The following is a 12781-nucleotide window of genomic DNA, read 5'->3' as shown; positions in this document are numbered from 1 at the left end:
GGTCTCCATTTTCTTCTACATGTTTCCATCAGCTGATCTTTTCCATTTGTACGGTTTCTGCTAAACGACAGGTTATATCTATACATTTTGTATTCGATTGTCTTCTATGTACATCGCTCCTTATCTGTAAAAAATCCAATGTAGGTTATTTCTCGTCCATCTTCTATCTGTTCTAGGTATGTGACCCACCAGTTCCGTTTCTGCTTCATTGCAGAGTATGTCACAACCTACATAGCATAAGTTTGCGCTTCACTTGCACTAGACTTGCGGAACTTTTAAAAGTTTTCTGATCTCTAAGTTAGTAGCAAGCGAGCATCTGCTAGATTCTAACAATCTGTCAGTTACATACTAGTAGCCAACTTGCATTAAAAGTTGTGAATTGCTGATTTACACACATTTGGGGCCATTTTCGTTTCGCTTGCTATTCTTCACTTCCTTCTTAGAAGTCTTATGATCATAGTACAGCCGGAAATTCCTCAATATAAAATATATATGAACACAATTATATTTCAAACAAAACAATTTAAATGCAATATGTTTTGTTAAAATATTAAGCAGTCATTTATTAGGCCTAAGTCTCGATTTTGTTTGAAGTATAGCAAATATAATTATATAAATACAAAATAGATTGCAGCACAGTTCCTGATGCATATTTTTAACAACAAAATCACAAACTTACAAAAAAAAACTTATGAAACATTATTTAAAAATACGTTATTTTTACGTAGCATAAATGTTAAGTATACTGCGTAAAGCTTTCGTTATATCTAAAATACAACCCATCCTAACTCTTAATAGAGCTAGTTACATCATGTAGACGGTGTGTAGGCCAATTAAAGGGTATGCTTTATCCAGTACTATATTAAAACAAGCCACTTCTCATTTGCTTGGAATTAAGTCCACCTCTTCCTATTTCTAAATGGACTACGTTCCTCGGTTATAAATCACAGTAATAGCTCAAATTACACTTTAAACAACAGTACCCTTCTCATGTAGCCTTGATCTTAAATTTTAGTCATTCAAAGAACCAGTAAAAACAGTAACTCAACAATTTCCTGAAATAATTAAATTCAGTATTTCATTCCAACAGCATAGCAATGGGTGAAAGTATTTCTAGTTTATCTAACATATTCTATTCTTAATTCAAAAGCACGAAAAAAACACATTCAATACTTAAGCACACTTCTCAACTAAAAAACGTATCAGGCTGTCTGTGAATATCATATGCAACCCTCAAAACAGTTATGAAATGTTAATTGCATAATTTTCTAGGTGTAAAATTAGCCATAATTATTATTATTATTATTACATACACAAGGCATCCCCGTCTCTCATTCATACTATATCCTATAATTTAGTCATGCTAATAGTAGTCGCCAATTGTGCTGCTGTTTGCCTTCTACCTGACGCTGTAAAACAATTTCACTAAACTATAGTGTTCCAAGTGGTATCCCTTATTGTAAATTGAATATTTCAATTTGTATACAAAGCTAATCCTAATAAAAACAAACACACTATTAATGTCGCTACCTACACTAATTAGATTATACCAAAGTTGTCCTAACGTGCATTACATATAGCTCCTTTACTAATCTATTTTTTTTAAATACATATAGTCGCTATTGAACTCTCAGTGGAAAATAATGGTGGGTTTTCAGTGTTAAAAGCAATATCCTTCAGTCAAGCAATCAACTTCAATAATAAGCTCTTCCGTGGCTAAGCGGTAAGCATACAAAAACCCGGATTCGATTCCCTGTGGGCCCATGTGGTTCAAATTCCACGTTAATCAGTAGGTCTGCGTCTCATATAGCCTCGCTGTTAAAACGGACGCTAAACTGAAATTCAATTCAACTTCAATAATATAACACAATTTATTATTTTCGATCCATTTCCTTGAACTTACTGTATTATGTATACACATACATAAAAATCTAATTCCATATTCAGAATTTTATCCGCTAAATGTGCCATATTACGCTTGCAACATTATTTACCTACAATACGTTTCTTTCCTTATAAAATGTTTGGTACCAAAACTTCGTAAGCAGTAAATAATACTGTCCATAAACTAAGTCACTTCTGAAACGAAATGCTTTCGTTTATTTCGAGTGTATTTCTAGTACAAAATATTGTGCCAATAGTTCTCCCATGTCCTCCTACATTCTCGTTCCACCAAATTATAAATGTGTACTTTATTAATTCCTCTAATTTATCCGAAAATATAATCGTAAAAAAGTAAACTCAAATACAAACAAGAGCTGCAATACTCAGTGGTAAAGTTCGTCTTTGGTGCAGGGATACTTGGTTCAATCCCAACTCGCGTCGTGTGGACTTTGTGGTAACCAAACACTGCGTGCATAGGGTTTCTCGCGGTTCTCCTGCTTCCTCTCACTTTCTCCATTCCACTATTTCATTCATTTCTCATCATCGCCATCTCCTTTAGTTTAGCCGGTATATTCGTTAAACGTAAAACTTGAAATATTTCATTCCACTTTCGAAATACAAACACGTACATATTTTTACGTCAAACAATAATACACAATCAGTAAGAAATAAGTGTGTTTTCATTGTTCATAATATGTCTTATTAACTATTTGTGCGTTTATGTACAGTTAAATAATGAAATATATTTTAATCAGCATATCCCAACTACTCCAGCTAATATACAGCATATATTTCCTAACGGGTAAAAAAAAAAGTCCTTTGTGTGAGAGTTCTGAAGGTCAAACACACACACACACGCACACACATACACATACAGAGAGATAGAGAGAGTGAAAGAAAGAGAGAGTGAAAAACAAAAAGTGAATAAAACCCTTGCTACCTGTTACAAAAACCCAATCAGCTGTCCCTGCTATTGTACCTGTATAATCGTTTTCTTAATAGATATAACTAAGCGACTATGGTGGTACATTCACATGAATTCATATAAATTACATTCTGCAGACATTTCAAAGATGTAAGTTTCCTCTCAGACAATACGAAACAAAAAATAAATTAACATAAACCCTCGGCGACCTTATTCAGTTGCGCCAAAGAAAAAAAAAATGATATTTTCATCCTTTTTTTCCGTTCCGTCTTTCCGCGTGCTAATCGCTAAAGAATTTATTCACGTTTTTTCTCCTCTCTTCCAACCAAGTAAAGAGAATTACTATGCTGTATCACATCCATGTAATACAATTAAATATTAAATTAATTTATTACTAATTCTTTATACATACCCTATGTACTTAAATGTTGTCATTACACGCAACAAAATTATTCTGAACTTATGTAAAAGTAGAAATATAATAATCCCTACCAAACAATTACAAAAGATCACTAATTATATTTCTTACATACAAATCAACTCCGTATATGAATATAAGAGAGTACGAAGCAGTTAAACCGATCAGGTTTGACCTTGGAAGTTAATGGTCTTCAAAGAAGAAAGAATGCTTCCTGCTGTCCTGAAAGGGTGAGTATGGAGGGTGAGTAATTGTCCTTGAGCCGTATGTTAATATTAATGGCAAAAGGTTAGTAATTAACATACTACCACAAGTTTAATTCAAATAAAAGGTACAATACGGGTACTTATGAACTTTAATTATAGTTCGGCAATAAAACTACATACGTGAAAAGGTAAGTTGCATACAAGTAATGAAAGTGTAAGTACTTTGGAGGTTACATATGTTCAAAGGGCAATACAGTAAGTACACATAGTAATACTAGTTACAGGTAATGAGTATAAGTACAAAACTAAGTACTTTCAATGTTACATACGCGAAGTAATGAGAGTGCAGTCCGATACAGCATAATTACATGTCAGTTATTGTACCTAAAGTACCGGTAAAAAGAAAGCCGTAATAATTCAATTACAATTGAACCTTTGTACTTCAATGAGAGTACTTAAAGTAATTACAATATTCATTACTTCAACGACAGTATGTACCTAGAGTACCAAAAAGTGTAAGTACAGAAACTAATTAAAAAAGGTAGAAACACTAATTGAAAATGGAATACAGATGTACACTATTCTACTCAGCGACACTTATTTCGAAATTCTACATAATGTACTTTACACTAGATATTAAAATTACAAGTAATGCAAACTTGAAAATTAAATTCAATATCCACTTTTTGTTTTGTATTCCATTTGATTAAGCAAAGAAATATATGTACCCAAAAATGAGCCTGCAAAGGGAATTTCTCTAATGTAATAGACTTAATCTTCCCGAAAATCAAAGTCAAGGATAAATTGATCATAAGTAGAAATGGGCTACCCTCTGCATTGAAGCTTGAAGAGGTGAAAAAGACTTCCTGAATTCGAAGTCCCAATGATTAATGAAGTAAGGTCGAAACGAGGTTAATATGAATTTGAGTGAGCGTAAGGTTGAGTGTGTGTGATATCACACTAGTGATATCAACGTAAAGTTGGGTGAGTGTGATGTCGAAAAGATGTGAGCGTGAGGTCGAGTGAATGTGCTGTGTTGGCAATGGGATCGTGAGGTCGAGTGAGTATGATGGCAAAATGATGTTGAACGTGAGGTCGAATGAGAGTTATGTTGGTTTGACAATGTGAGCGTGATGTCAACATGTTGAGTGAATGATGTCGAAAGGATGTTGAACATGAAGAATTGATGTGAGCGTGAGGTCAAGTGGTTCGCAAGAAAAAATTGCTTACTTCTCTTATTGTATTAAAAACTGCACTGCAGTTAAAGACAAATGGAAAGTAGTACAAGAGCTGGGCCTTTGTAACAGGAACAATGATGTAGCACCTCCCAGTGAAATCAATGATCCAGATATTATTAATGATCATTTCGTCAGTCTTCCTGGTTTGCCTCCTATTAATACTGAGAGTTGACAATCAAAGTAAGAAATTTCTGTGTAAAAAAAAAAAAAAAAAAAAAAAAAAAAAAAAAACATCCACAGTTGCAGACATTTCTATTCAACCCAGTAAATGAATCCGATGTGAGAAAGGCGGTACACAGCATAAAATCTAATTCAACTGGCCTTGATGCAATAAGCACTAAAATGATCAAACTAGCGTTGCCATTCATACTATCACCTCTAACAAAAATAATTAATTATTCACTAGTTAACGGCTGCTTTCCTACTGCCTGGAAAACAGCCAAAGTGGTGCCGCTACCAAAGAAACCCCGAGAAACTTACTTAAACGAGCTACGTCCAATTAGTATTTTACCAATAATGTCAAAGGTTGTAGAGAAATTAGTAAACCAGCAATTATACGACTATGTAAATCATAGGAATAATATTATCCCTATTATTCAGTCCGGGTTTCGTAAGCAACATAGTACTGTCAGTGAGATGCTCGAGGTAACAGATGGGATATTAAACGCAGTTGATAACTCTCAAGTTGCAATCATAGTCCTCTTAGACCTAACCAAGGCCTTCGATCTAGTTAATAATAATCTGTTGTTGGCTAAACTAAGGTATTATAAATTTTCTGATACCGTTATAAATTGGATTGAAAGCTACTTACTAGGCAGGAAACAAGTATATCTTAGGACAGCTCAAAATCCCTTATCTTCGTCACTCGTTATAAACAAAGGAGTACCTCAAGGATCAATCTTGGGTCCCCTTTTATTTTCTATTACATTGCTGACCTCATAGATTTCATTAAACACTCTACTGTGTATTGCTACGCGGATGACACACAGCTTTGCATTACGTCATCACCACAAAATATTGAACAAACTGTAGAACTTGTTAATAGAGATTTGACCTCTATATCTAAATGGTGTACCGATAACGGTCTTGTCATCAACCCCAGTAAGTGTACATTTACGATTATAGGAACCTCACAACAGTTGAGTAAAATCAAGGCAGCGGATCTAAAATTAAAAGTTATGGACACTTACATTTCTTACTCTACTCATGTGAAAAGCTTAGAACTCATATTGGATAAGGAACTAAATTATAATAACCATATACCTACCCAGTGTAATAAAGCTATTACTTTATTACGTCGACTTTACAAAGCCAAAAACTTTCTATCTCAGTCTATGAAATTATATCTCATACAAGTTCTTGTTTTACCGTTATTAGACTACTGCGACGCTGTATATGGACCATCTCTTTCCTTTTACAATTCTAAAGCTATACAGAAAATACAGAACTCGTGCATTAGGTTTGCCTTTAACTTAAAGAAATCGGAACATATCCTACCAGTGCTAAATAGAAACGATAATTTAACAAGGTAGAGAAGATGATACCTACGCTATAGTTGTATGATATATAAAATCCTTAAAACTCAATCCCCACAATATTTATATTGTAAATTTACAAAGCGGTAAGAAATTCACTCTCACGTTACGCGTAACAGTGAGAAATTCAATGTACAAAGACTTAAACTGAAGATAGTGCAAGAATCATTTTCTAGAGCAGGTCCGAGAGTATGGAATGCGATACCAAAAGCTCTAACGGAAAAAAAGTCATTTAATTCATTTCGAAATTCATTAAAATCACATTTGATGAAATCCCTTCGACTGGCCTCTGGCACTTACGACATGTACAGTTTTATGTAACAACTTGCTAAATCCAACTATATCGATACTTTTTATTGCATATGTGACTTGTTTATTTTCTGATTTATTCTTTTACTTGTATTTTTTGGTTTTTCATTGTTTTTTGATGTGTAATGTTTAATATTGTATTCTTTTGACAAGGGTTCAAAAGAATATGGCTGAACCTCGCCCGCTTCAATAAAGGAATTTTCGTTTCATTTCATTTCAAGTGAATGTGATGTCGAAAGGATCAGCGTGAGGTCGAGTGAGGTTAGTCCAAAGTGGGCATATTTACCCCCGACTTACAGTTAATCTTCAGTGGCGTGTCTACGATGATTTATGACAGTGATCACTTTTCGTTCATTCTCACTGGGCTACCTGCTTTATCATTACCTGGGCAATTTTCTGGCAGCTTTGAGTTTATAGCAGGCTCCCAACTCTGTTGATGAACATCTTGAGGCCTTTCATGCAAGTGTTATATCTGTTGCCAATTCCTAGATTCCATTGCTAAATTGAGCTCCTCGAGAACGCACTGTTCCTTGGTGGTTGAAAAAAATACGTCAAGTTATTCTTGAACGATGCCGACCACTTCGTTGCTTTGTGCTTCTACCAGTCATTTTTTTTTTCAGAAAAAATGATACGTGGGGGCACACTTAGTATTCTGGAGGGGCACTGCTGGTACTAATCTATTTATTATTATATTGTAGACGTATTATTTTGGTCTCCTTCGGGGGGCACTCTCAGAGCTCCGGGGGGGAAGTGCCCCTCCCCATAAACATGTCTGGAAGAATCACTGGCTCCCACTGCTCACAATTTCGTCGCCAGAGCAGAAACTACTTGATTAAACAAGGGAAACTGCGTAGCTAGTGCAACCAGCAGTTTGCTGCAGTTGCTAGATACAGCACAATCAGAATGTAGACCCTTATCTTTTACGTCACCAAATAGTGATAATTACAACAACTACTGCTGAACTTACCACTGCTCTCACTAGCACTATGAACATTGCACCTGGACCAGGCTCCATACATTACGTTATGTTTCGCAATCTTCCCGACACCAGTAGAGAATACCTTTTAGACCTCTATAATTGAATTTGGGCTTGAACGATTCTTTCCTGTTGCCTGGCATGAAGCTTATATTCTTCCTATCCTCAAACACAGAAAATCGGCTTTATCCAGCTCTGATTACAGATCAAATACCTTAACCAGTTGCTTATGCGAGTTATTGGAGCAAATGATCAATACATGCTTATTATGGTATTTGAAACTCCTTGTTTCCCAATCTCCAACGTGGTCTCCGGAACTTCCATTCCACTACTAATCATCTTGTTCATCTTGAGAGCGCAATCCAGGATACTTTTTGCATTCCCAGCATTTGTCGTCATCTTTGATTTTCTGAGGCTTATAAAAGCACTTGGTGTTATGGAATTTTATGACAGCAACTTTGGAGAGCACGAGACCATATGGGCTTTCTACACCAGCTTCTTGGAGATGGATACTTTTGACTGCGATTAGGATCCACTCTCTCAGACCGCTTCTTACAAGAAAATGACTTTCCACGAGGTAATAACTAAGTGTCACTCTCTTTGCTGTGGCGATAAATGGTGCTATGACATACTCGCTGTCGTTTATGAAATGTTATGTGTGTGTAGTATCTAGCAATTTATTGCAGTTCTTTATCTTCGTGTTGCTGCTAGACAATTACGACTGACTTTGAACAGGTTTTCATGTTGATCACGACCACTGGATTTACTCTCTCCATCGACAAGACTGTCTCACTTTTGTCGCTTACGCAATTGCGCACATATTTTTGAGCCGTACACTTGTCTTCTGTTGACAACGTCTGATTCCTGGTCCTTACTTTCGATTATCGGCTGTCTTGGGTAGTCCACCTACGAGAGCTAAAATATCGCTGCCTAAGAGCATTCAATCTTCTTAAAATATTGCTCCATGTTTCTTGGGATGCTGATCGCATTCTTTCTACAACTGGATTGTACCCTAATCAACTCAAATTTGAAATATGAATGCATTGTTCATAGATCAGCCAGACTTACCACATTACGTCAACTGAACACTGTCCATCATCTTGGCATACGTTTGGCGACTGATGCATTCAGCTCCACTTCTATTTCTGGCTTGTATGTTGAAATACAGGAGTAGTCTTTAACTCAACGCTGTTATCAACAGATACTTTACTAATTTGCTAATCTAGAATCAATGCCTCAGTACCCTTAATCTCTTGAACTGGAAGCTGGAGATCGCTGTCAACATTATCATCCACGACTCAACGCTACTATGTATTTTGGAATTCGTGCTCTGAAACTTTTGGATCTTGACGTCGAAGTTCCCTCTTCATATCAGTTGAGTTTTCTACCCACACTCCCATGAAATATTCTTCGTCCAGCTACTCCTTTCCATCTGCCCAACACCAGAAGTCAAGCACTAGGCCTTACGAATTTCAACAAGATCTTCGTTCCATCTTGCAGTAATTTCGTCTTTACTATATTTTGTACTAATTATTCCAGAGATTCTGGTTATGTCGGATTTTTTTTTACAACCACGTATTTACAGTTTTAAATTACATGCCTTTTCTTCAATATTCACTGCTGAACTGGTTGCAATTTTACAAACTTTATATCATGTCTTTGTATGTCATATACGCTAAGTGCTCTAAGTAGACCCCTTGATGTGCAATGTAAACACCCATTCGTTCAATAAGCCCTATAATGTCATAAGATCATTCGCACAGGAATATGAGGTACAATTCTGATAGCATCCGAGCCATGCTGGCAAATCTGGATAATCAAAAGGCATACCATACAGCGAAAGTTGTTACCCATGAAGGAAGAAAGCTTCACCTTCCCATCCCAAACTCAGATTTGGTTTGCTATTTACTTCTCAATTGCATCATCTTTGGCAGCTAGGCTGTCAGCAACAAATTACATGTACTTAACCTGCACCTGATGTGTAGACCAAAAGCTCAAAATCTTCATGACAGCAGGAACGAATTATAATTCTACGTCGCATTGGACATCCATACTTAACACATTGATTTTTATTTCATGGTGAAACCGACCATCTGCGGCTTGTGGAGCTACACAGTTTTTCATGTGGCTTGTCCTCATCAAAGCTAGCTTCGAGCTGACTTTGCCCTACAAGTAGACTTACTAACACTGCTCGGAGATGACCACGGAACGCTCTCTCAAGTTTTTGTTTCTTTGTCACTTTCATGTTCTACCTGCATTGCGATTGTCCTAGTGCTTAGTTAACTTATTTCTTGCTTCCTCGTATATGTTTGCCTTTTTCTATTGTCATTCAACTCATTTTTTTGTTTTCTGTTCAATGGACAATCGCGTCAAGTATTTGACTTCCTTTATCTTTCCTTCTAACTTAGGTCTTTCTTTATCCTTGCCGCGTAGCTTCGACAAAAGATTAATATCCTACTGCGTTACTAATACCTTAGTGCTTTATCTCTGTGTTTCCATGTTTTCTATGTTATAATTTCTTTCATGGCAGGCTTGTTACTGAATTTGACATTGACGCGTTCAAAAAGATTTTTGTACTGTAACGCACCCTCCCAGTTTCTTACTCATGAAATCTACAAAAAACAATAGAATAGTGAGAAATCGGGGCTTCTTGGAGGACAAGTAATGGGTCCTTGATGTCCGATCTATCCATCTACTAAACTAACGTCCAAAGCACGTGAAACAATACGCTAGACTGCTTCAGTGTCTGGTATGAAATTTTGCTTTGTGCATGCGCTGTGAATGATGTACACTCATGTCCAAAATTATTGTCGCATGTCTATAAATATGTTTTTCTAGGAATATAATTTGATAATGAATTCGCCCGGTATTTCTTATAATATTAGTATGTGTATAATCGGCAAAGACATGTATGTGGAAAATTTCATGTCAAAAGAGAAGTAAATAAGAACAATAAAACGAAAATAAAACTTCCTTGTCCATTTAGCAACATTTTATTTCACTCATTATAATTTTCGTATTTATAATTCTTTTCCTATAAAATTTACCACAAATATACATTTCCTGATTATACACATAGTACCAGTATTAAAACTACCCTGCGAAATCATTATTAAGTTATATTCTTACAAGAAGACAGTTATAGATATGCGACAATAATTTTGGACATGAGTGTATATACAGAAACACGCTAGTATGCAAGCACATTTCATGTTTTTAACAATATAATGATTCTGGTAACACTACATTTGTTTCTGTGCTGAATTAACTATTTGAGTTCCAAACCAACACGGTCTATCATTCAACTACTTCTGTTCAGTCGCTCAACGAAACCTCACCATTCTTCCTCAGACTAAATTATTAGGTCCTTTGGTAAGCTGTCATAATCATGAAATGTTAAATTACGTATAATATTTACTTCAATCCACATATTTAATTTGTTAAAATAATTAAATTTCAATGATTTATTTATTATTGCAATTTATTTTTCAGATTTTAAAATGTCCTTAAATAGAAGAACTGGGGGTACGAGTGTCCGTGGGACTGTTGCTTCTCGTGGTGCCACAACTGTTCGACCTTCTGCTACAAGAGTTACAAGAGCAAACGCTGCTCCAAGTACCAGGACTTCAGCCAGGGTACCAACTTCGAGCTCTTCTGGTGGAGCGTCCTCCAGCACATCAGCTGTAATATCCTCCACACACAATGGAGTCTCCCATACAACCACCACCTTCACCACAAGTAAGAGGATTAATGTCAAAGTAACTACAACAGTTACAGTTCCTCCTAATCCAACGAGAACTAGTTATACAACCAAATCGAGAAGTACTGCAAATTCAAACACTTCTTCTAGACTTTTGAACGCCAACATGAAATCCAAAGTTCCGATAAAACTCGCAGAAACTCAAGTGTCGAGTACTTGTTCATTAGCAACAGAAAACTCTGTTGCGAGCAAGGACTTACACTATCCAGGCTCTCCTCCAAGAAATATGTCTCCTTTCAGTCAGCGAATGGCTCTATCCACGAGTCCTGGCATTCATTGCCCCATTTGTCTCGAATCACACATGGATTTGAAGAAGAGCAAAACTGAAATTATGTCTCCTACATGCGGACATATTCTTTGTAATCCTTGTCTTCAGGACATGATTAAAAAGAGCAGAGATATGTTCACATATAATTTTACGTGCCCAACTTGTCGCAAATCATCAGACTTTTCTACCATACATCAAATTTTTCTGTAATTCTTTAAGCAAAACAAACTGTTCACGTTATTTTGATAAAGAAAATTTTCGCTTACTCTTGATATTTTAATATTTGAAAAGTGTGCAATTTTTTAAATGTTCTGTGCATGTTTTAGTTGAATCAATTTTTTTAAATAAAGAAAAACCAGTGAAAATATATATACTGTATCTTATATCCATACATTGTATTTTAAGTATATTTGTAGTGAACTTTTTTTTTTATCTGTTCCTATGTTCCTATTTGAATATAAGTTTCACTTGTTAAACATGATAGACGTAATACAAATTTCCATTGCTGTCGTCTTCTACACAAGCAGATACTTTATTTTGTTACATTTGTTATGTTTGTGTGTGTTGAAATATATAATCATTGCTTTTCTTTTTGACAGTCTTACATATTTTATTACGTGGTTTATTGTCCATATAATATACATTTCTCGTGTTCCCCCCTTAAATTGTAGTAAATATTTGATATATTGGTTATAATTGTTTCAGATATATAATTACTATTTTTTTTAAAAAAGGTATAAATTTATTTCACTTTGTAGCTAGAAAACAAAATATGCATTATAATTTTTCATGTTCTTTTTAATTATAAACATTAACATTTAAAATATAGTATAACGAATGTAACAGCAAGCAAGAGATGTATGAACCGTATATATAATTATACTCAATCTTGCACAAAATTGTAATCTAGAAATCATGTACTACAGTCTAGAAAAAGAAATTATAAAATATCATTACGATTGTGTTTTATGGCATTTGCTGGTTTGATATGCAAATATTTTATATGTATAAATAATTAGTCCATTTAATATATTTTCATTTTATGTATCTTTAGTTATCTAGGAAACCTGATCTGGTATTAGGATTAAAGGTATATACATATTATTACTATTATTGCAAATGTAATGCTGGGTCGTCTCTCTTTTTAATTTGTATAAGGAATATATTATATATATATATATATATATATATATATATATATATATATATATATATATATATATATATATATATATATATATATATATAAAGTAATTTTGTCA

General features: G+C 34.9%; 1 protein-coding gene across 3 annotated transcripts in view; it reads left to right on the top strand.

Moving 5' to 3' along the window:
• The window catches only part of LOC145690217 (uncharacterized), a 64435-nt gene extending 51869 nt beyond the window's left edge, over positions 1-12566 (top strand). For all 3 annotated transcript variants that reach the window (XM_081764888.1, XM_081764890.1, XM_081764891.1), the window contains exon 2: positions 10984-12566. In XM_081764888.1, the coding sequence (XP_081621014.1) occupies positions 10992-11729 (738 nt within the window). In that variant the 5' untranslated portion in view covers positions 10984-10991 and the 3' untranslated portion in view covers positions 11730-12566. The remainder of the gene's footprint in view (positions 1-10983) is intronic.
• The last annotated feature ends 215 nt before the right edge of the window (positions 12567-12781 follow it).

This window comes from Thermobia domestica, chromosome 7 (assembly GCF_964235325.1).
Source record: "Thermobia domestica chromosome 7, izTheDome1.hap1.1, whole genome shotgun sequence".
Lineage (NCBI taxonomy): Eukaryota > Metazoa > Arthropoda > Insecta > Zygentoma > Lepismatidae > Thermobia > Thermobia domestica.
The sequence above is the reverse complement of the archived record's forward strand: the minus strand, read 5'-3'. Positions and strand labels throughout refer to the sequence as shown.